A 21,939-nucleotide genomic window follows, 5' to 3' on the forward strand; every position below is an offset into this window, starting at 1 on the left:
TATATATATATATATAATATATACAAAAGTGTGCGAAAATTCGCGATTCAAACTATAGTAGAAAGAGTTCTCGAAAAATTAAGTAAAAATGTCATTTGTTAATTTTTCATCTTTAGCAATAATGTTTGGAATAATAAAGGTTTAAACATCACCAATTATAGACTATGTTTAGATAATCATCTACGAGTATTGGTGAGCGCGTTGAAATACGCGTTCACTGTCACTCACTTAATCTATCGCACATGCAACTCATGGATAAATATGGACTAAATGGCATATAAACGTAGTCTGTAATTAGCCACATTTAAAATCTTGTTATCTCAGAAATTACTGTTCAAAATGAAAATTTATAAATAACTTCTTTATTTTATTTTTCTTGCTGTAGTATTTTAAGTTTCAATTTTAATGGATGCCCTGTGTGCGCGCGCGCGCGCGTGTGTGTGTGTAGACTTAAAATAAGAGATCAAATGTAAAACGGAAACTCAATAAAATGAGAATGTTTTAATCCTGTCAAAGAATTAGGAAAAAGTCATGTACCGTGACGTGAAAAGAATAAGAGATCTGTACCAGAGAAAAGTTAAAATGGCTCGAGCGTGGACATAGATCCTATGTCTAAACTTCCAAACTCTCTGTAATTAAAGAACTGTACAGCTGGAACGAGGCAGACTGGATACAGCATCCGTAGTAAAAATCGACGCTTAGAACATCGTCTCATTATAGCTGTACTTTATGTTGCGTTAAAAGTGTTAAGAAAATACCTACAACCTCACGACAACATTTAATTAATATAGATTAACAATGCAATTGCGCAGCGTATCATCAATCTCATGTGACATTAAATATTTAAATTTGTCCAAGTTTAAACCACTCCTTCGTAAGTATCGATCGACCGAGAAAACCAGATTGAAGCTTGCGCACGTGTAAAGAACATTTTTACACGTAGTGATGAAATAATTTACGGTAATCGTACGCTGTTCAGAAATAATCTCTCAGACAATTACAACAAAGTCGCAATTAGTTCTCCAGCATGCAGCGCAAATATTGAAATAACGGATGACATAACCCATTATGTTTATAGCTCAGTGCTGTGTGATTGCATTTTTCTGCGGGATGCATTTTCCATGCAGCTTAGGAAATATAAAACTCAAGATGGAAATGTGTTTATCCATAAAATTAAAGAATAATATTTTCTCATAAACTCGTGCACGACGGAAAACTTTTTATATATTTTTCGAGAGTGTAACGCACACAAGAACATAAAATTTTCTCGTACAGACGTAAATCAAATTTATCGCAGGTAATTAATTACTCATCGACGAAGCAATCGATAAAGCTGATAGTCCGGTTATAAAGCCGAAAGCAATAGCCACTTGTTGTGGGATCGTTATTACTTAGGCATCTGAAATGATTGTTCATTTTCACGAAAGATGGATAATTAATCGCCATGAGGGCAATGTTTTACTTTATCAAAACCAGTCATTAATTTTTATCTGAATCTGTGCTGTTGATTCTACATTATCTATCATCGTTGTCGGTTTCGCGTTGGTTTAGTTTAGTCAGTCAAACAGCCACGAGCGTTTATTTTCTATAATTGGGTTATTATGGGATCCATTTAGCTTGTCAAATTGTATCATTAAGATACATTCTATATCGCTAAGAATAATATAACTAAAATGGAAATAATTCATGCTATAAGCGCGCAAGTATCGCAAGTTCCTTCGGAATCTCCTCAGGCAGATTTTCTCGAGCGCGTTCGTATCACAATTTCCGACAATAAAAGGAGAAATATAATACGGAGCTTGGCTTAGCGGATAAGCATCGTGCTTCAATATAGAGATCTTCGCTGCTACGTGCAAACAAAATTCGAATATCAGTTACAGAATAGAAAATCGGTCAGCCCAAAGTTTGTGAGACGACTAAAGAATGCAGGGGGGGGGGGGGGAAAAAAAGAAAAATACGATAAGGTAGAGAAATAGAGAGAAAAAGATACGTTCTACTTGATTCCGGCTTGGCGTAAAGTCGGAAGCGCAGTATAACAACACGAAGTACTGTAAGTTGTTCTGCAGCAGGGTGGAAGAATAAATTACAAAAGCAGAGGAAATTAACCGTCTTGAAAATGAAGCAAGCAGTAAGTAAGTTTCGGAAATCTCATTCTCTCTCTCTCTCTCTCTCTCTCTCTCTCTCTCTCTCCCCCCCCTTCTCTCTCCCTCTCTTTAATCGCGCAGGCGCAGTTTTCGAATAAAACTTTCTGAAAGCTCTAGTACAAATCTACACACGTCTTTTTCCGTTCCTCTTCTTTATTTTATATCTTGTACTGATTATAAGAGAAAAGTATTAGTGATTAGTATTTGTGACTATAATTACACGATAAAATAATTATTAGGAGCCACTTTTATTACTACTATAACGTTAATAATAATTGTTATGTTTATACATTGAAAAAGATATAGTCAATTTTAATAAATATTTAGTTGAATACTAAATATTTATTAAAAATAAAAATATATTTATTTGATACAAGAAATGTTAATTTGATTTAACAATTTTTTTTTGAAAACTAAACAAATATTTATTTACTGTAAATAAATGTTTAATTGGCAATATTGAACTAGATATTTATTAAAATTGACTAAATTTTTTTCTCGGTGTAATTCTATCAACAAATATATTGTTGGCACCAAAAATAATTCAATGTGGCTTTATGTGATCTCGAATGCTAAACTTTAATACTTTATGTATGAGCTGCCAATATAATGGCGAATATTGGCACTTGGTTATTTGCATTTGCTCAATTATATATGAAAATTTAGTTTACGGTTATAACCCTTTTTTCGATCAACTTTAAGTTTAGTATGCATTTTCTTTTCATCCAACGAGCATTACGGAAAAGTAAGAGCAAAAATAAATATGCCGTGCCCATTTTCTACGGGAAAACAATACAAGACACTCGGAAGTATTGCATGATGAATGGACTTGGCAAAATACTATGCGGTCATTCAAGTGCTGCATTATTTGCAACTCGGGCTCGGACGAGGTTTATTGTCCTCAACAAAATCGTAAGTTAGACACACACATTCTCGCTTCCGACTGGTACGGCAACTGTCTCACTTATTTTCCAGTCTGCCGGCAATGACAAGTCAGCATTTTCGATCGTGATCGATTGAATTTCAATTACTTAGCAGACGGAACAGTCGAATTGTGTACTTGGAAAACGGCCAGGAGGCCAAAACGCAACAAGCATTTCCTCATTTGGAAGATTCGAGCCAGCCGTTCAGCTTCATGTTTATTCGGAACTTGAGAGTAATAAATAAGTTGGACAAAAGAGAGAGGAAAAAAAGAGAAAGAGAAAAAGAGAGAGACTTTACAAATGTTTCAAAAGAGACTAAGATGTTGCTCGACGAAAATTCTATTTGATCACTTCGAAATAAGCGCGGGAGGAGCTCTGTTGGGTGTAGGGATTAGAATTTAAGGTGAACGCGACAGATAGTGGATTTTCGGAAGTTCAGAACCCCTACAGTGGAAAGCACTTAAAAGCATATGAAATCGGTGCGACTTGTCAAGGAAGCGAGACACGTTCGTGAGGAGCTCCGAGATGGTTTGAAAAGACTCAATATAAGAAGCGGAAAGATAGTCAAGAAATAAAGTGAAATGTGCGAAATGTGAAAGACAACTGTCGACAGCCCTGTTATTTCCAGCAAAGCACGAGTCTTAGAGCGTGTTGTTAGAGAAAATCTCACCGTTCCACTTCCAACGAGCGCGTTTCACGTCAGCTGCTCTTTTTACTTTCCAGTTCTTGAGACTCCACGCTCGTCTGCACTTTGTTGTTCATCGAGCGTAGGATCGACGACGCCCGTCAGTTACCGAAATCCTCGGTAAGCGAGCGCGTACATGGGAACACCTGTTCTCGATTAGAGAACTTGTCTCGAAGCGCGCGAGAGCTTGTTCTGCTGTCCGGAGCAGTGAACACATAATGATAATTAATGAGATTTTCAGAGAGTAAAAGATCTGAGCATTTGCGATATCATTTATTACGAAATGAACGGATCGATAAACAATTTCAGATTGAAAAACAAGCAATTTACATTCAACGAAACTAACCTTCCTTAGCGAAGCACGAGGAAAGCAGAGAACGTTAAAGTTGTGGTATAATTATCACTTTAATTTCGCAAGGTGTTTCATTAATATTAATATAGCACACAACCGAGCTATACATAGGGTAAGACCGCCCAAGAGTGCGCATTTTTTTTTAAGGCTATATAACTTGTACAAGGACCCAAGTTCGTACAGTAAAGTGATGCTTAAATTATTTCTTACACTTTAAACTAAAAATTTGTCAAGTATCAATTTAATACTACCACACTTGTTTTTACAGGAGATTAATTCTACTAAGAAGGGAAAAATGCGAACTTTTGGACAAATGTCTTCTCAAGAGTTCGCACAAGAGTTCGCACTATGAAAAAAGTGTGGCTTATTAGAAAAGTAATGTTAATTAAAGTAAAAATAGCATTTATTTTTCATTAAACAGATACGTTTATAAGTACTTGAGTGTATTTTTATACACAGAGTTCACACAAGTAAGTTTTCGATCGACGGTCGATTCCGGCGCAATCGACATGGGCCCAGAGCCAACAGCTCTGTCACTGGATCCAATTTTCACCGAATTTAGAACTTGAATAGAGACCGTTACAAAATATGTTACTCGAATGATCGGTGTCTGCCAGTGCTGCTCATGTTTAAACTTTTGAACTGTTCTCAAATGCAAACTCTTGAGTCATCGTGTCACTTTTTACTTTTAATATAAAAATTATTATAGATATTAAGTAAATATATCATTAAATATGAAGCAGAGACTTGCATGCACACAATATAAATAATATAGATTCACGAAACAACAATTTGATGTAGAAATCGATCAATTTATCCATGAAAAATATGGAAAGAGAATGGTTAAAGTCATAAAATTTAAAATATCTTTTTTATTGCTGCTACGATCACAACGATTTTTTATATACAGATTGGCAAACTAAAAAGGCACATTCTGTGTAAATAAAAAAGCTCTTACAATTTAATCGGTTCGTCGTAAAGCTCAATGCGAACTTTTGAGCGATGAGCACTCTTGGGTGGTTTTATCCTATACTATCTTTATATATGCAATATATTTCCCAAGATGGAATGAAAAAGAAATTATGCAATAGATGAAGCGGGAAAGAACGCGGACGACGATAGTAAAGACGTAAAGACGTCAAATTAACCAGGCAAGCGAATGCTCAGCTTGACGAAAATCATTAATTAAACGGGAATTAAATGCATTAGGAACAAACCCTTGTCATAACTTCCGCGTGACCTCGTAAATCACAACGAGGGTTTCTCATACGGCTTCTTTTGCTCGCGTACTGAACGAACGGCGTTGCAACGCAGTGATCCGCGTCGCTCGAGGTGTAAGAGCTCTATTCAAATCAAAACGAGTGTGGACCGAATGTATTCGCGAACGAATGAATTTCAACGAGGAGCAGATGGATCATTGGAGGAACTAGATTATGGAAGATATCGCGCTACCGAAAGATTGATCGATTACAGATTACTCCTCATCGCGGGTACGTCAGGTCGATTCGATGACGAGCGATGTCGTAACTATCGTTTCATTATAGAACCGCATCGAAAATAAGACTTAAACGATCTTTAATGATTTTTCATAACCTCATTCGCGAACAAAAGTAGAATTTCTCGTACACTGTTACATTTTATAGGGTCAAATTAACTTAATGTGAATCGCCACTGATCCTACTAAATATATATCCTTATTTTTAACTAAAATGATTAAATTTGACACTATATAATGTTATTAAATTGATACTGTATAATGTCAAATATAAATCATTGTTTTAATAAAAAATAATGATATTATTGAGTAGGAGCAGTGACGACTCACATTAAGTTAATTTGACCCTATAAAATTTAACAGTGTAGCTGAGGAGAATATCGAACATTATAATTTCATTGAAATAGCATTATGACTTCGAAATGAGATCTACAAATTTCACCTCCCACCTCACCGTCGCTGGATGATACTATTTTTGCGACGATCGAAGTTGGAGGTCCGAGAGGTCCGAGACCGTTGCGAAACTTTAGCAGATGATTTTAGCAGATGATTTTGTCCCATCGGACGAGTTATATTCAGTTTCGCTCCGATAACATGCATATAGAAGTATCTGGTCGTGCAAGAGGAAAGGTAATAACAAAAATAACTCCCCATCGGTCGATAATTTTGTCGGCGATCGAGGAGACGTAAAGCTTGGAAATGCGTCGTTCTCAGGAGAATTCCAATTAGATAATTTTGATCGAACGATCTCTCATGCTTTCCGAGCATCTTGCTTTGGAAACTATCGGCGCTTCAACCTCAGAAATCATCTACGTAGGTTGAGATCAGTTCGAAACACGTCATGTTAACTAGTAATGCATGGTCCGTTCTCCCGATTACTTCGAAACAAGCAAATTGTCTAAGTTCAGTCAATCATTCGCTCTATTCTAGTTCGATCAGTCGATTGTCTCGCAAAGCACCGCCTTTGTCCAATGCTTACGTGGTAGTTCTCGTAACGGCAATTCGAGGTTATCGATGAACTCCTCGATAGCCAGCAATAAAATGAACGGCTGAGGCTATGCAACGTGACGCCGTTCGATAGATGTATCTTATAGATCCTCTTTTCTCTCCATTTCTTTCAAGTCTTTATAACTCGATAGATCTCATTTATATCACGATATTTTAACTCTTTTTAATCGGTTTCATCAATACGAAAGTTTCATCACGCGATATTAACTAAAAATAAGTAAATTTATCAAATATAAGATACAATCTATAAAATTTATTACATCCGTGTATACATATAACGTGGATTGTGTCGTGCGATTTTATAATTTTAAATAACGATTTTCTAAGAGAAAGAAAAAGAAGGATACATTCGTAAGCTAACGTATCAGTTCGTTCCATATCGACGGTTCTTAATCCTCACGTACGACTCCAAGGGAGCCATTGCCGCGGAAATATTCATCCGTTGACTTTATGAACATACGACGTTGGCAGGTCGTAAGGTGTCTCGTTCTCTTTTATATTGCAACGCGACGGAAGCTATTGGTTCTGGTAATAACGACGGCGTTGCCTCAAGCTTTCCTTCCTTCCTTCCTTCCTTCCTTATATTGAAGGTGAGCTTCACAAAGCACGGAAGCCGCAAGGTATTTACGGCCAGCAAAGCCCGGTTTGCTCGTTTAGTTCCGAAGCATTCGGGTGTTGCTTGCTCCTCAATTCAACTAGAATTTGCGGTGTGTCGCACTGTCGCTCTTTCAATATCAGATGTAACCTGCAACTTCACATAGCGGACGCTCGTCTGCCACAATGTCGAGCCATTCACAAAAATCGCGAACAACACGGTTTGATCCTACCTTGATTGCTAACGTCAACTTTTATGCGTTTCGTGCAACCTACTGTAATCGCATTATGGCGACAATAAAAAATCATGCTATTTCTCACGTGGACGGACAACAAAAAAATAAGAGGAAAAAACGTCACGATATAGCCCGATCTTCGATCAATTGATTTGACAAATTGTTACGAGAAAGACGAATTTGAGACGGTCAAGTTAATGTCCTCAGTTATTCCTTAAGATAAATCGAAAGTATATATGTACAAGTATCCGTTTACGTCAAATTTACTTTATAGGCTCGATAAATCGATCGGTGCGACATGGTAAAATAGAGTAAACCCATGTATTCGGTTTGTATCAAGTGTAGTCCGATGGAATTTACGCGTACAGTTACCATTAAGGAGAATCCAATATGTGTACCCACTGTAATGTGTCTTCGATCAAATTGCGCGAGATAAATCGACAGGATTCGTACGTTTTGCCGAATGCGAGATATAGGATGCTTTCCAGCAAGAGATACAGATAACGCAGAGTGTAACAGTAAATTATTACATCCTTGTTGTTTGCTAATGTAACGAAGACGACATGATCAGTGTATTGCTTGCTGGAAAGCATCAATAAATTAGTAAAGTAAACTTCCGATTTTTCGAACATGAATACTTCCTCAGATAAACTTCCCTGAAATACGCTTGACCTCGTTTTATAATACCGGATTTAAAAACCATTCTGCAAACTTCGAAACTGATATTGAAATTTCATTTAGTTATGTCGTTTTTTTTTTAACACATGTAGACTGCCATTACCTTGGATAGATAAAAATCCCGCTAATATTATATAAAGATATGAGATTAACATTTAAAATATTCTTCTTATATTTTTTATTGCAATTTTAAATTTTTCTTCTAATTTTTCTTTATTTTAAGCGCATTTGCATACATTTTTCATTTAGTAAAAGCATTTCTAAGTATCTCGGTTTTGTTTTTATATTTGTGTGTTTTACATGTTGTATATCTTCGTTTTCTTTTCACGATGTAAAAGGGCGGATATATATATCAGAGATACTCACTCGTGGCAAGTATACAAAAGATGGAGGCAACCCTCAAAGTAACACGAAGAAAATGCGGATTTTATCGGTCTTGGTCGACGTGCACGCTACCCTCCGAATATATCAAATTTCGAAACTATTTAACCGAACCATTGTACGGTGGTTACATGACACTGTTGACCCCTTTCAGAACTACGAGCACTTTAGGATCAAACTATCGATACTCTCTTTCAATGTTCGTCAATATTTTCTTAGTTTCCCTTCCTCTTTCATTTGCCCTGGAGATCGATTCATACTGCAAGTTGGTATTAAATCGCGATTCTATTCTGTAATCAATGTTCAGTATTCTTCGGCAATTACAATCGATCTTTCAAAAGGTAACCAGCTAAGCTGTCAGGAAGCTGTCAGAATAGATATGGAATTATAAAAATCCAGCGTGAATCATTTTTCGCACGGAATCATAAATTTTTCATGATTTCCAACGATTTTAAAATTGTAAAATCGTTACGATTTTCATAGTGAATGCTGTATTATTAGCTAAAAAGAAAAGTTTCTACGATAAAAGTAAATACCAGGCATATATTCCGCTACGTCTCATGAATATTTAATCGTTGGCCTTGCTTCGTTTGTCGCGCATACACTCGCGACTATGTATTCACGCATTTCTCTCTGCACTCTCGACCGATATACTCTAATACTTGTGGCCGGTTGTCAAGCTTTACATACGCTTAAACAGTTATTGTTTTGATCGTAATAGCAGAAGGTAGTTGGAGTGCATTTCTATAAAGATTCCAAAAAGTATAATGGAAGGAAAATATGTGACAATAAATGGCAATAATGTAAATCATATTTTTCTCGTTACATTTAACATTTATGACACTCGAACTAATAAAAATATCTTATGAATTTTTTTTTCTGTACATAATAATCCTATAATTATATCCTATAATTATTCTATACTTATTTTATATAATTATTCTGCAAATTCTCTTATAATAAAAAATATTTTACGCAGAAGAAGTCAAGCTTTGCTTTGTATCATTAATCGATACTTCGAATAATAACGTAATCAAACGCAGTATTTTATCAACCCACAATTGCAGATTTTCTTTATTCCTATTTATTGGAAATTTTCGAATGGCAAATATTTGTATCAACGATTGTAATAATAATAATAATATACATGTTTTGATACGCTAATGATTAATGGCAGAGCATTGTGTGAAAATATGACTCACCTGTCGCAATCAGCAGTGTCGCATGTCGCATCAATACAATTATCGCGGCAATTGGCAAAATTATAATACTCACCTGTAACAGAAAAAAGAATATTGTATTAATATTTTATAACACCAATAAAATAATTAAATACATTTATTTATAAATCTGATAAATTTTTATTTGTATTAAAGTTTAGAAAGATCGAACTTTATTCCGTTAAAAAGAAACGCAATAATGAAGACAACAGAAAGCAAAGAGGATCAACGAAAATGGTCACAAAGAAATCTCATTAGCGACTAATACGACCAAGGATCTCACAAAAGTACAGTATGAAAGAAACTTGCTACTTGGATGTTCAGAAAAAGGAATGATGACGGAGCCATTACTGTTAGCAATTAACTGTATTTGAACTTGCGGTTGTGCGTACAACAAACCGACTGTTGAGTGACGAGTGAGGGGAAGAGAGAGAGAGAGAGAGAGAGAGGGGGGGGGGGAGGAAGAGAGAGAGAGAGCCATTTTAATTATATTCTTGATATTCATGAATAAACATGAATTCTGAATCTGACGTTCAAAATGTCTGTAATATTCCATAGCAAAACGGCGATCTCTTCCGAGCCGAAGAACAATGAGGAAGAAGGCCGGATAATCTTCGTTGCGCAAATAAAGCTACCCAAGATATACTGAATTTCTATACAGCTACAGCTCAGATTGGAAATTGTACGACAGTGTGCAAATGAAGACCGTCTAAGCTAGAAAATCATTTAGATCATTCAGGAATTTAATAAGCTACGGCACTTTAAAGCAACAGCAGTAACTTAAGACTGCGTATATTAAAATATATATACATATATATGTGTATATATCCGAATATAAATCGCACTGATTTACTATTTCGAAACAAGCTATATCCGTTGAATTGTTACACAAATGAAAAAAGTATTAATATACGTTTTACACATATTTTTTTATCATCTAATAGCACTCTTGTACATTGCAATTTTTCTCTATAACCATATTTAAAAGAGTCACAACAGTTTTGTTGTTTGTAAAAGATAAATTTATATTACTTCATGATGAAAAAAGAGTTGACATATCTTCGTCTAATTGTTCCCTCTTTCATCCGTCGCTTTATGTTTCCGATCCGTATTTTGTGTGTATGTGTGTAGTGCATGCATTAAATTTTATCAAGACTTTTCTTAATGTAATTAATCGTTAAATTAGTTTCAGGAATTATGATAAAACCATCATTAAATATGAATTATATACATATACTTTACACACGTATACTTTTGTCCTTCGTAATATCACGTACGTATACTTAACTTCGTCTCTCGTAACATTAATTGTATTTATTCGTAATTAGTATTTATTCGTAAATGTATTCAAATAATATTCTACGAGGATAATAATAAGAGTATTGTGTATCATTTATCATACATTATTCATATCATATTTTAATTAAAATAGAATTATTTATACTTCTATCCTCACAACGTCGTCGCAATAGAATCACATTAATAATTCTCGTGCAATTTCTGTAAAGCTAAAATATTTTACAAGCTCGTTTCTAGGACAATTTTCCTTTCCGGTATATCGAAAACATTATTCAAAACGGTAGGACTTCAAGTTGTTGCAAAAAAGTTGTGATGATGGAAAATATTTTTCTGTATCTTGACTAAACTTATCAACGTTGTCATAAAGGAAAATAACTCGCGAACAGAAAGGAGAGAAAATTATATAAGATATTTAACCTCATTTCGCGGTACACCGGATGTCGTAAAGGTCGAGAATCAGGCTGGCAGATCTGAGCTTGAAATGTTTGCAAACTGCCGTTTACAAAACTGTTAACAAGATTGATGTTAACCGAAATACGATTAACGTGATAAATTCGCTCATTGTCATAAATAACACCAAGGCCGATTATCCTCTTAGAACGATATCATAGTAGAACGTGGCTAATGAAAAATATAACTTAACGTTTCACGACAGTCGGCTCAGGAATCGTAGTTCGCGTCGTGTCAAACTCGTATCAGGTGGATTAATCTCTTTTTTTTTCTTTGAATCGCGTGAATTTTTTCTGCTATTTTCAGTTATCGTATTAATATATGTATATTATATTCCAATTATATATAAATTATGTATAAATTAGTTACTAAGAGGGAAGCTATAAAACCGAGTGCGATAAAATCACACGTTCTGCGTGCGACGGTTCGCTGATTAGATCACATTGTGTCTGTGTAAAAGAGAGAGACAGAATTACAAGGATTTATTTAATAGCTTAAGAGGCTCGTCTAAAGGCGCATTTTACGACTTAACGTACACGTACAAATAACAAAAATCGATGAGTGCTTATCAGTCAAGTAAATCATGGAAACAGTAGCGTCACGCAACATCAAAATTTATTTCGCATTTCGTCAGCTTTGTAATCTGCTTTACAAACGATACAAATTCTAGGAATTGAACGGAAAAGGCTCGTTCTTCTCGAACGCGACCGGATTAAATCGCAGCTTCGAATTCAATTCTTTTGATGATCGCGTATCTTTGAGACTATAATGCAGAAGAATCTTTGTGAGAATCGCGACTTGCCCGGAAGAGGAGCGGACCAGATAAGAAGGTGAGGCAAAAAAGAAGAGTCGATGCCTCGTTTGCTTGACGAGACGGATAAAAGGAAACGTTTCCAAAGCGCCTGGACCAGTACCAATTGGCTTGGTTCAACGGGCACAGACTGCCTCAAAGGACGAAGATCCCCGCTTTTAATTCTTTTTTATAATCTTCTCCGTAAATACGAAATCTCAAATTGAAAGGAAACCGCCTATACCGCTCGGTTACCCGAAGAACAGATACGAAGTCATACAATAAATCCTTTTTCAACGACATTTAAACATTTTTCAAGACGTAATTGTATTCGTTGACCTACTAATAATATATAAAAGCAAATACACAGCTAAATTAAATACGAAAAAGCTAAATGCAGTCGAGAAAGGATTTAGAACGTACACGTGTTATTCCCTGTTGGATCGCGTAGGAAGATACGAACACGCTTACGTTTCTGTTTCAGTCGAATTGCTGGTGAGAGGTTCATTTGTCATTGTTGCAACCGACTAATAGCATAAGTCAATCAACGAGAACGTTAACGAGCATCTAGAGGATTACCCACATCGTGTAAGCTGAGTACTAGGGCGACCATAAGATTGGCTAATCCACAATCGATTGGCTATTTGACGCTCATCGATACTGAAAGTAAACTGAACTAGAAAGAGTTTCTCTGATAAATCAGTCTTTTAAATTGAGAAACCCATTTAAACCCTGCGAATAATTAATGTGTATTACATTTTCGACACAATGTAATAAATTGACTTGGTTTTAAATCAAATAACTTTAGGAAAGCCTGTCATAAATATTCTCTCCGAATTACTTCGTCGTATGACATATACATATATAAGTAAAATGACATTTGCACGAAACACGCGTTTCGAAATTGCGTTTCCCTTAACTCGTCAAAGTACTTATCAAAGTAACGCTCATGACTCTCTTCGGCGAAGTTACAGGAAATGACGGGGTAACTTTACACAGAAATGGTACGACGGACATCCAAGAATTTCCACAACAACGTTTCCAATATGTTCCAACAGGACTACCGCGTAGAAAGCATCAGTCTAAATTACGGGAGCATTATCCCGTTGCATGAAAATTGCACCGAAATGGCTGTTCGTACCTCATAAACATTTAAAAAAACTTCAGCGGTGGTATCGCGCGGATACAACCGGAATTTACAGCAATGTTTCACAGAGTATCGACAACGCAGAGGTGCATGAGAACGTTCTCGCTGCGCTCTCATTTTACATGCTCTCGTTAGCATCAGTCTCAAATAACAACCCTGCAAGACAAACACCCTGTGATGACCGCTCGCGTATTAGGATACGAAGCATCTAACAGTAAGTCCCGTAACGTATAGGCGACATGAATGTATCATGAATATTTCAAATCCTGTAAGTGTCTGTCATCACGGAGGCAAAAGCTGTTTCGAATTCAGTTGAAGCAACGACGAAGTATATATCCCTCTTCTCTTCTCTTCTCTCCGTCTGACAATGAGATCAATGAAGCTGATCTCTTCGATCGCGATTGCATGCACATCGCAGAGAGACAACTCATGAATAGAGTTGATATTCAGTCTGATAAATTATTGGTTCAATAAAAATTGAGCCTAGAATCGTACTACTGTGCGCTATAAAAAAAAACAATAAAATAAACGATCTTACTGAGCAAATGGTTCTTTTCATTTTACCCTCTTGTCCGTGGTCTCGCTTATAATCCGTCAAGAAATAAAGCGTGTACGTGGCGCGAGTGGCAAGAGACAAATGTGGACGTGTTACTCTTGTAACTTCACTTGTTCGTCGTGTAAACCAGTTTATTTTGTTGTGGCATCGCCGCTATGCTTAAAATGACTTATTTAATCCGTACAAATATGGTTGAGAATGCTTTTTGCTCGCATCCCGTTACGACTACAAAGGTCCTATACTTATCAAAACGTCGCTTAAAACAGGCAATTTTAACGAACTGAATCAGAAATGACTTATGGAGAGTCAGGATTGGGAAATATTTGTAACTGTAACGTGTTACTTTCCAGAATCAGTAATTAGTTATTCTTTGAAAGAAAAAAACTGTGACTAATTATTTTTTAATAATCCTCTTGTTAAATTTTTGCATTACTAATTTAAATATAAGAATATTTTCTTACATTTTTAACGGTTAGGTGCTAAATTATTTTACTTATACTAAACATTTAATTATCTGCTATATTATGTACGATAAATTAATATATCACACTTGAGATTAAAATTATGAGATCAATATTAAGACGCGTTTGCATACTAAAAAAATTCTAACTTAATTCTTAATGCAAACATTTACAGAGTGTGATGATTACCAGAAATAAAAATATACGATAAATTCCAATTACAAAAAATAATCATTAATTTGTCACTGAACATTTTATTTTAATTCAGCTTATACATATGTTGAATAAGTTTGGTATAAAATAAAAGTGACACAAATTAGTTACTAGTTACAAAAATGTAATTAAATTAAGTTATAATTATAGATGGAAAAAAGAAAGAAAATTAAGTTACAATTATTAAAAAAAAATAGAAATTTTTAATTCTAACCTCGTTACAGGTAACAAATTATTTCTCAATCCTAAGTTTCACTAAATAAAAACTGACGTTTTTTCTTAAAGATATCCAACTATTGCTATAGAAAATACTGTTCCAATCCCCGTTTTGACCGACGGTGACTTACCACATCTCTCTGCAGAACGCTAGGATTGTAAACCATTATTCGTCGCTGTTTTTTGATAAGTCTACTGAGTCTCTGAGTTCTTTGAGCGCAAGTTAATGCTTTTCCAGAGATCGGAAATTCGTCCTGCAACTCGTCTTCGAGATCATCCTCCATGCTTTTGTCGATAGGTGAATTTTGTTTCATCGTTACTGTGCTCAACGGCACGGCTTTCGCAATGAGAGTCTCACTTCGCACGCTCCAAGTAGATCCACCATATTTCTTCAAATTCATCAAATCACCTATGCTGCCTCTCACGCTACTGCTGCCCAGTTGAAGGTTCGTTCGGGATAAAGCAGGCGAATGTGGGAGCGACTCGGAGCATTGCTCCGTTGACTTGACGACATCCGGTAGAATCGCCTTATTCTGAAGCTTATCTAGATCAGACAAGGATGATCCTCGACGTATTTTTGCTCGCGGCTCGCGAAGACTTTTCTTTGAGAGTCTCTCCTTTTCCTTCTCGCCACGACTCACGCTTTTCGAAGATAACGATGACTTCATAGCAAACAGGCCTGCCTTTAAAGGGAACAATAAAGCCCATTCCGTCGACTTCTCTCGAGTCTCCATTGTATAGCTTTTCTCTCTAGACGATACAAGGCTACTCAATAAGGTAGCGCTTTTTCTTTCAAAAATTGTAGCAAAAATTTTAAATTCAATTCGTCAAAACGTTGTCGGTTTTCCGACAATGTCAAGAATTATGATTATTCTCGTTGTCCACGACGATTTCAGCACGACACTTCGACATACAAAGCCGTTAAAATACTAAAATATCGCAGTTACACATCGTCGAGGATATTCGTGATAGCGCTGCATCCGCTATTTAAGGATATCCGCTTCAGTGCTTATCGAGTTTCATTCACACGCTCCGTTAATTGTATCCTTGTACTTGAACTAGTTTGAAAAAAAAGGTTTCTTATATATGTTGTTGTAGCATTTTCTTTTTGACTCATAATATTGATCTTCGTTGCACGTATAATCCACAGGCACATGACATCCACCGTCTATCCTCTTCGTAATAATTTTCTTGGTTAAGTTCTATCCCACATAATTTTCCCATACCACCGATTTATTTTGACGTAGATACATAGTGATACCTCGCGTAAAGATCCTCTTTCATCCAATTCCACGATCAGACTCGCTAAAAGATCCGTGCACGAGAATCGAGCCGAAGGTGGTGGTCAGTCTCCCTCGGCTGGACCACTTAGTGGTATTTTCACTTAAGTTAACACGACCCCCTGTACGGATGCGCCCTTTGCGAGGCATACGACAACACTTCCGTCTAATAAAAGCCTAATAACGATCGATACAATCGCTCCGCCTCTTTTATTCGCCGATTCGTTGTAGTCGAAGGTGTGCTTAACTTCGAAGCTAAAGAGAAGAGGTAACTTCAAGAAAACTTGAAGAGCGGGGCGAGACTTTCACCCTTCGGTCCTTCTGCACGACATCGATGTGCTCGCAGTCTCTCGCCGGATCATTGACTATTATTGTACTGAAAGAGAAACGTTTGACTCGGGTTGACAAGCGCCAGCAGCGATAAGCAAATGGCGGGAGGTAAGACCTTGCGGCGAAGGTGATACCGATTCCTCACCGTCGGTCTGGCAATCATACGGGCTTCTGATTATGACGCCGACTACCGGCTTGGCCTACATAGATTACATCCTACGAGGTCCTATCGCAGGAAAACATATGTACACGTTTAAAAAGAAGAGTCATCTTCAGCTTGTTAAGAATCTTGAGCTGCGTGAAATAATTACTTTTTTAACATTTATTGCACGTATATCCGTGTGCATGTGATTAATTAATTAAATTATACGAATTAATTAAAATACGTAATTAGGAAACTGAATATAGAGCACATATGTGGATTGTGTTGACCTGCATATGTTCAAATTGCATTTTAAAAGAAACCGACAAAGTTCTTTGCAAATAGTATGCCGTAAGCGCAAAGAATTGTATATGGAAAATAGAATGGAGGCAAGATGAAGCTTTATCAAGACGCGTTTCGACGGATGGTGGAATGTAAAATGCATGTGACGCGAAGGAATTCGAATAAAATGCAAAGTGTACGCGGGCAGCGCATAGGAGTCTACATTTTTACGTGAATAATAAAAAACGTGGCGACGACGCGGCGGAGAAATCCGTCGACGTGCGTAGTAATATGAAAGCAGTGACTATCGACAGTCACGATCAAGAAAGTGTCTACACGTAAAAGCTATTTTATCAGTAAGAAACAAAGAAGGGAAGAAAAGTACGCTCGGGTAGCTGACCCTTGAGCTTTTGTAAATCGCTTTAGCGAAGAAACTCAGTCCCAAGCGGCAGAAAAATTCTTCTACCGTTAAAATATCCGTCCTAATGTAATCCGATCATTTTCTTTTCGTTGTACGTGGCGAGAGAAAAAGAAGAAGAAACTGAGAAATACTCGGAAGATATTTCGCTTCGACGTTCGCGAGATGCATAGAACGATTTATTTTGGATTTTTATTACGCTGAAAATGTTTTTGCGTATCAAAACAGTTGATGTGTAGGAGTGCGTATCGTAAAAATTGTACTCTTGGGAACCGTATTCCTCACGCCGAATCGAATTTCTGAGCAAATCAATATATACACCTAAATTGTTTCCCGTAGGACGATTATTCCGCTGAGGATAGTTCTTCTGGCAGATAGGCAAGGTGAGGAAGCATACATGAACAAATGCACAAACCCATGAAAAAATGATAATTAAGTCTCACAAGAGTTGTAGCAAATCCGATTATTGTTTCCTTATACGCGAAGAATTTGTGCTTATGATATACGTTCGTTAAAATAATGCCTAAAACTAAAAAAAATTTTATGGTTCTGCGAATTTTTATTTATTTATTATTCCCTCTTTTTCTTGTATTCTTTTGGAAAATCACATTTTTTTTACGTGATTTTACAATAATCGTGCAGGGCATAATTTTCTTTTATCGATAGCTATATTCAAACAGTTGTTGATTGTGGCAATTATGACGCAAAGAGGCCGGCCTTCCTGGCATGGTTTCCAAGCCGTGGAAGCGGCAAAACAAACAATTGCTTCGGCAACTGCCTGTTTCAGCCAACCCACGGTTCCGCACGAATTTACATTTTCCGCTGGCGGAACCAAAGTTTCTCGAACATATACGATATATCGACTGCTGCGGTTCCCAGGAGTGCACCAGGTGCGTACTCTGGTGCTTTCGTTCGAGCCGACAAGACTGCGTTAATGGAAGTTTCGTGTAAGCCAGGCGTTAATCTCTGGCACCGGACGATCCGACGACGAGCGATATATTTTTAAGGTGGCGACGCCGAGGCGATAACGAGCGTCAATAATTCGCTACGACACTTTGTATCGTTGAACATTTACCTTGCACCTAAATCAATATACGGCATATGACGGTAATAACGTTTAACGATCGTCGATTAGCACGATATGGAATATCGGTGCGATTGAAAGAAAAAAATATATCTCTGTCACGAATTGCGGCCAGGAAGTAAAACTCACGGAAAAAAACGATAGAAAACTACTGTAATTTATGTATATCGTGACTTTTATACTCATCGCTTTGTTTCAAGTTTCAAGTAGAACGAGCTCGTAGATGATTGAAATAAACATTTCGGCGAAACGATGTTATCGATTGCGTCACGCGAGTGTTTGATTATTTAACATTTCGTCGCATAGACATATTATGCCTATGTTTCGTCGCATCCATATTACGTCTATAGTAGCATCCTTCTCGGAAAGTAACGTCACATGTCACACTTCTTTATCTGCAGGCCATTTGCGAGATATTTGCTCAATCATTTTTTAGCTGATATATAAGCCGATATACTATGTATATACCGATGTGCACGTATATCAAGTCAGCTCTGCGTTGTTTTTGTCTGGCCGCGGAAAAGCATTTTTCTGCCAATCGATAGAGAGTCCGCCTGCCGCTGCATTAATGATAACATCGCCAACGTTCTATCAATCATCATGACACATTGGCACATCAGCGACTGCTAAATGTAGACAAAACTAGCTTATGCAAATCATACCCTACTATAGATAGCATCGAGTCCCTATTTCACAGCCTCGTTAAGTATATTCGATGGGGATCAACGTACTGCCAGCGACCTTCCGTCCTTGAACAATTAACATACAAATGAGCGATAAACCGGAGAACCGGGTAGCTGCTTGTCTGCGTGTGCAACGAATCGATGTTACGTGAAGGTAATGATTGACAAGGCCATTGTAAGTGAAGGACTGCGATTAATGCGGGTTACTGCCGGCATCACCGCATTTTTCCAAAGGTCGCCCCTGCGATCGTTGACCGCCGTTTTAACGAATCCCGGCGTGATCGGTTTAATGATCGAAATTTAAAACAAAGAATTCCTTGACAATTATTTTTATCGTTTCTGTCTACCGTATCTTCATATGCGAACAATTAAAAATGTATTTGTATATCTTAATTTTACATACGTTTAGCTGCATGATGATCTGATTGTACGCCCAATGCCATCTCTGCCTCGCCGTCATCTCTGGGCGTTCCTTCAGTTGCGTAGGTACCGGTGCGACCATCCCGAGAAGTTCCTCGTCGACTGGTGGCTCTGGCGGACTTCTCGGCGGAGTGTCCATCTGAACACTTTCATCCAACGACGCCTGCTTTATTATACTCCCTGAAATTGAGTCAGCCGATCGATTGATTAGCAAGAAAATGTTAAACAATGTGTGTTACTTCTTAATTAATAATTAACACAATATCTTACCGCGTGGGCTTTCGATATGTGACAACGGCGGAGTCCCTTTGTATTGATCGACCAGTGAATCCTCTCGAGAGTTACGACGCAAGGCTTCCTCATCTCGTTCGTACCTTTGAAAAAATAAACAATTCGTTTACATACCCGAACTGATATATCAGAGAAAGAATATTGTATTCGACTATTAATTACGATTTATAATCATAATTTCGTACCTCTCAAGAGATTCGTCCCGCATTTGATAGTCACCGTTCACCGCGTTGCCCAGAACGATATCGCTCTGATCTAGCGATTCCTGATCCTTGAAGTGACCACGTTGATAGCTCTCCGCTCTGGAAATGGGCTGTGGCGCGGTAAAGTTATGCCCGTAATTGCTACCTCGTAGATCTCTCTGCTGATACGAATCAGTCCTGGTGAGAGGCGGTTTGAATCCTTCAGTGGTCGACGAGAAGGAATCCTTTCTTTGCAGTTGAGCGTACGATCCTGTATGACTATAAGAGTCCTCGGTGTAGTTATCCGAGACGTAAGAGTCCCCTCTCGTGAGTTTCGGTTTCTGCGAGAGCGTTGATTGAGAAAGCTGACTCTGATGCGACAGCTGCGAATCCTTCCTTTGCATTTCCTTGGGAATAATCTCCGGATAGTCTTCATCCTCGATAACATCCTCCTGATAGGAATCTGTTCTGGCCAATGGTCGTTTTCCATTCACGATGTTCGTGGTGGTGTGGACCATCGCGGTGGTGGTCACGTGATTGGTCGTCACATGATTCACCATCGTTGTTGCCTGTGATTGAGCGATGCTCTGAGGAGACTCCACCAAAGTGACGGGCGCGGGACTCGAGTCACCCGCCGTCGAATACTCGCTGTATGCTTTCTTAAGTTGATTGCTACCGACAGAACTCACGGCGGTCTCGAACGAATCCTTCAGCTCGTCGTCCCTCGACTCGAGCGAGTCCGTATTCTGCTGGAGAAGCGGGCTCGTCTCACGCTTACCGCCAATTTTCTTTCTTCTCGAGCTGTTCTCGAGTTCGTTCTCTTGAGACTGATAAAGATATTCTGATTCACTCGATGGATAACCATTCGTTCTCGTCTGACCTCGTGGCGTGGTCACGGATAACTCAGGCACTTCACTCTGTCTTCTGTCCGTCGCTGTCGATGAATCATTTTTATAACGCTGCTCCTCAAAAGATCCTTGATACGAATCTGGATATTCATCATATGATTCTTGATAATCTTGATAAGTTTCCTGATAGTTATTTTTATACGTCGTAGGCACGTCATTCTGTTTACTGTACGGCGTTTGATAATCTACGAAATCTTCCTGCGGCTGCTTTGTATAGGATTCTTGATAATTATCCTGCGATGTAACAGGCACTTGATTATATGTCTCTTGATAAGTTTTCTGATAATCGGTCGACGTATTAATATTGTACTGAGAGTCATATTGCTGCGGCTGATACTGATTATAGGTGTTCGTGACGTTATTTTGATCGTAAACGCTCGTCGGTACGGTAGCATAATCATCGTATTGCTCCTGATATACATCTTGTTGTTTGTAATCCGACTGCTGATACTGAACGTTGTTCTGATTAAAGCCCATCTCGTGAAAATTATCCTCGATTACCATACCGTCGGGCTTGTCGTACTGATTCTTCGCCTGATTCGCGTACTGGTGATCATTCGCCTGGCTAGCAATTGGATATGTCGTGTCCAGATACGTTCCCTGATACGCCTGAGTGTTTTGCTGCGCGTAAGGTTGTTGGTACTCGTCCTTGTACGAGTTCTGTTGCGCATACGCCGTTGGCTGCTCGTAGCTATTTTGCGTATGTTGCTCTGGATACGACTGACCATACTGGCCATCGACCTGCGTTGTGTAATCATACTGATTATCTTGATTTATCTCAGGATATCGAGTTTTGTTAGCGGAGTCGGTCTGGCCACTCTGCTGCTGACTGTAAATGTTCTCCGTATATGTGTCCTGCGGCAGATTGTCCTGACTACGATAAGCGTAATTATAGTCCTCGTTATAATCGGATTTATAATAGCTCTCCTCGGAGGGCGTTCTGGTCTTTGGCAGTTGTCTGCTCGGCGTAGCGGGCAGAGAGGCGAGCTTACGGCTGATCACCACGTTGCTCGGCTTGGTCGGGGTCGGAGGTAGTTTCTTACCGGTGCCGCCCTCCTGCCGCGACATCGG

The 21,939-nt window shown here is 38.0% G+C and overlaps 1 protein-coding gene across 1 annotated transcript in view; it reads right to left on the reverse strand.

Annotated features, from left to right (window-relative positions):
* Positions 1-21,936, reverse strand: part of LOC108762549 (mediator of RNA polymerase II transcription subunit 12-like) — a 24,304-nt gene extending 2,368 nt beyond the window's left edge. The window contains exons 1-4 of the mRNA XM_018509587.1: positions 19,964-21,936; positions 19,758-19,861; positions 19,471-19,667; positions 9,699-9,771 (exon numbers count right to left, since the gene is read on the reverse strand). Of these exons, the coding sequence (XP_018365089.1) occupies positions 9,699-9,771; positions 19,471-19,667; positions 19,758-19,861; positions 19,964-21,936 (2,347 nt within the window). The remainder of the gene's footprint in view (positions 1-9,698; positions 9,772-19,470; positions 19,668-19,757; positions 19,862-19,963) is intronic.
* Positions 21,937-21,939: the final 3 nt, after the last annotated feature.

Source organism: Trachymyrmex cornetzi, unplaced genomic scaffold, assembly GCF_001594075.2.
Source record: "Trachymyrmex cornetzi isolate Tcor2-1 unplaced genomic scaffold, Tcor1.1 scaffold309, whole genome shotgun sequence".
Lineage (NCBI taxonomy): Eukaryota > Metazoa > Arthropoda > Insecta > Hymenoptera > Formicidae > Trachymyrmex > Trachymyrmex cornetzi.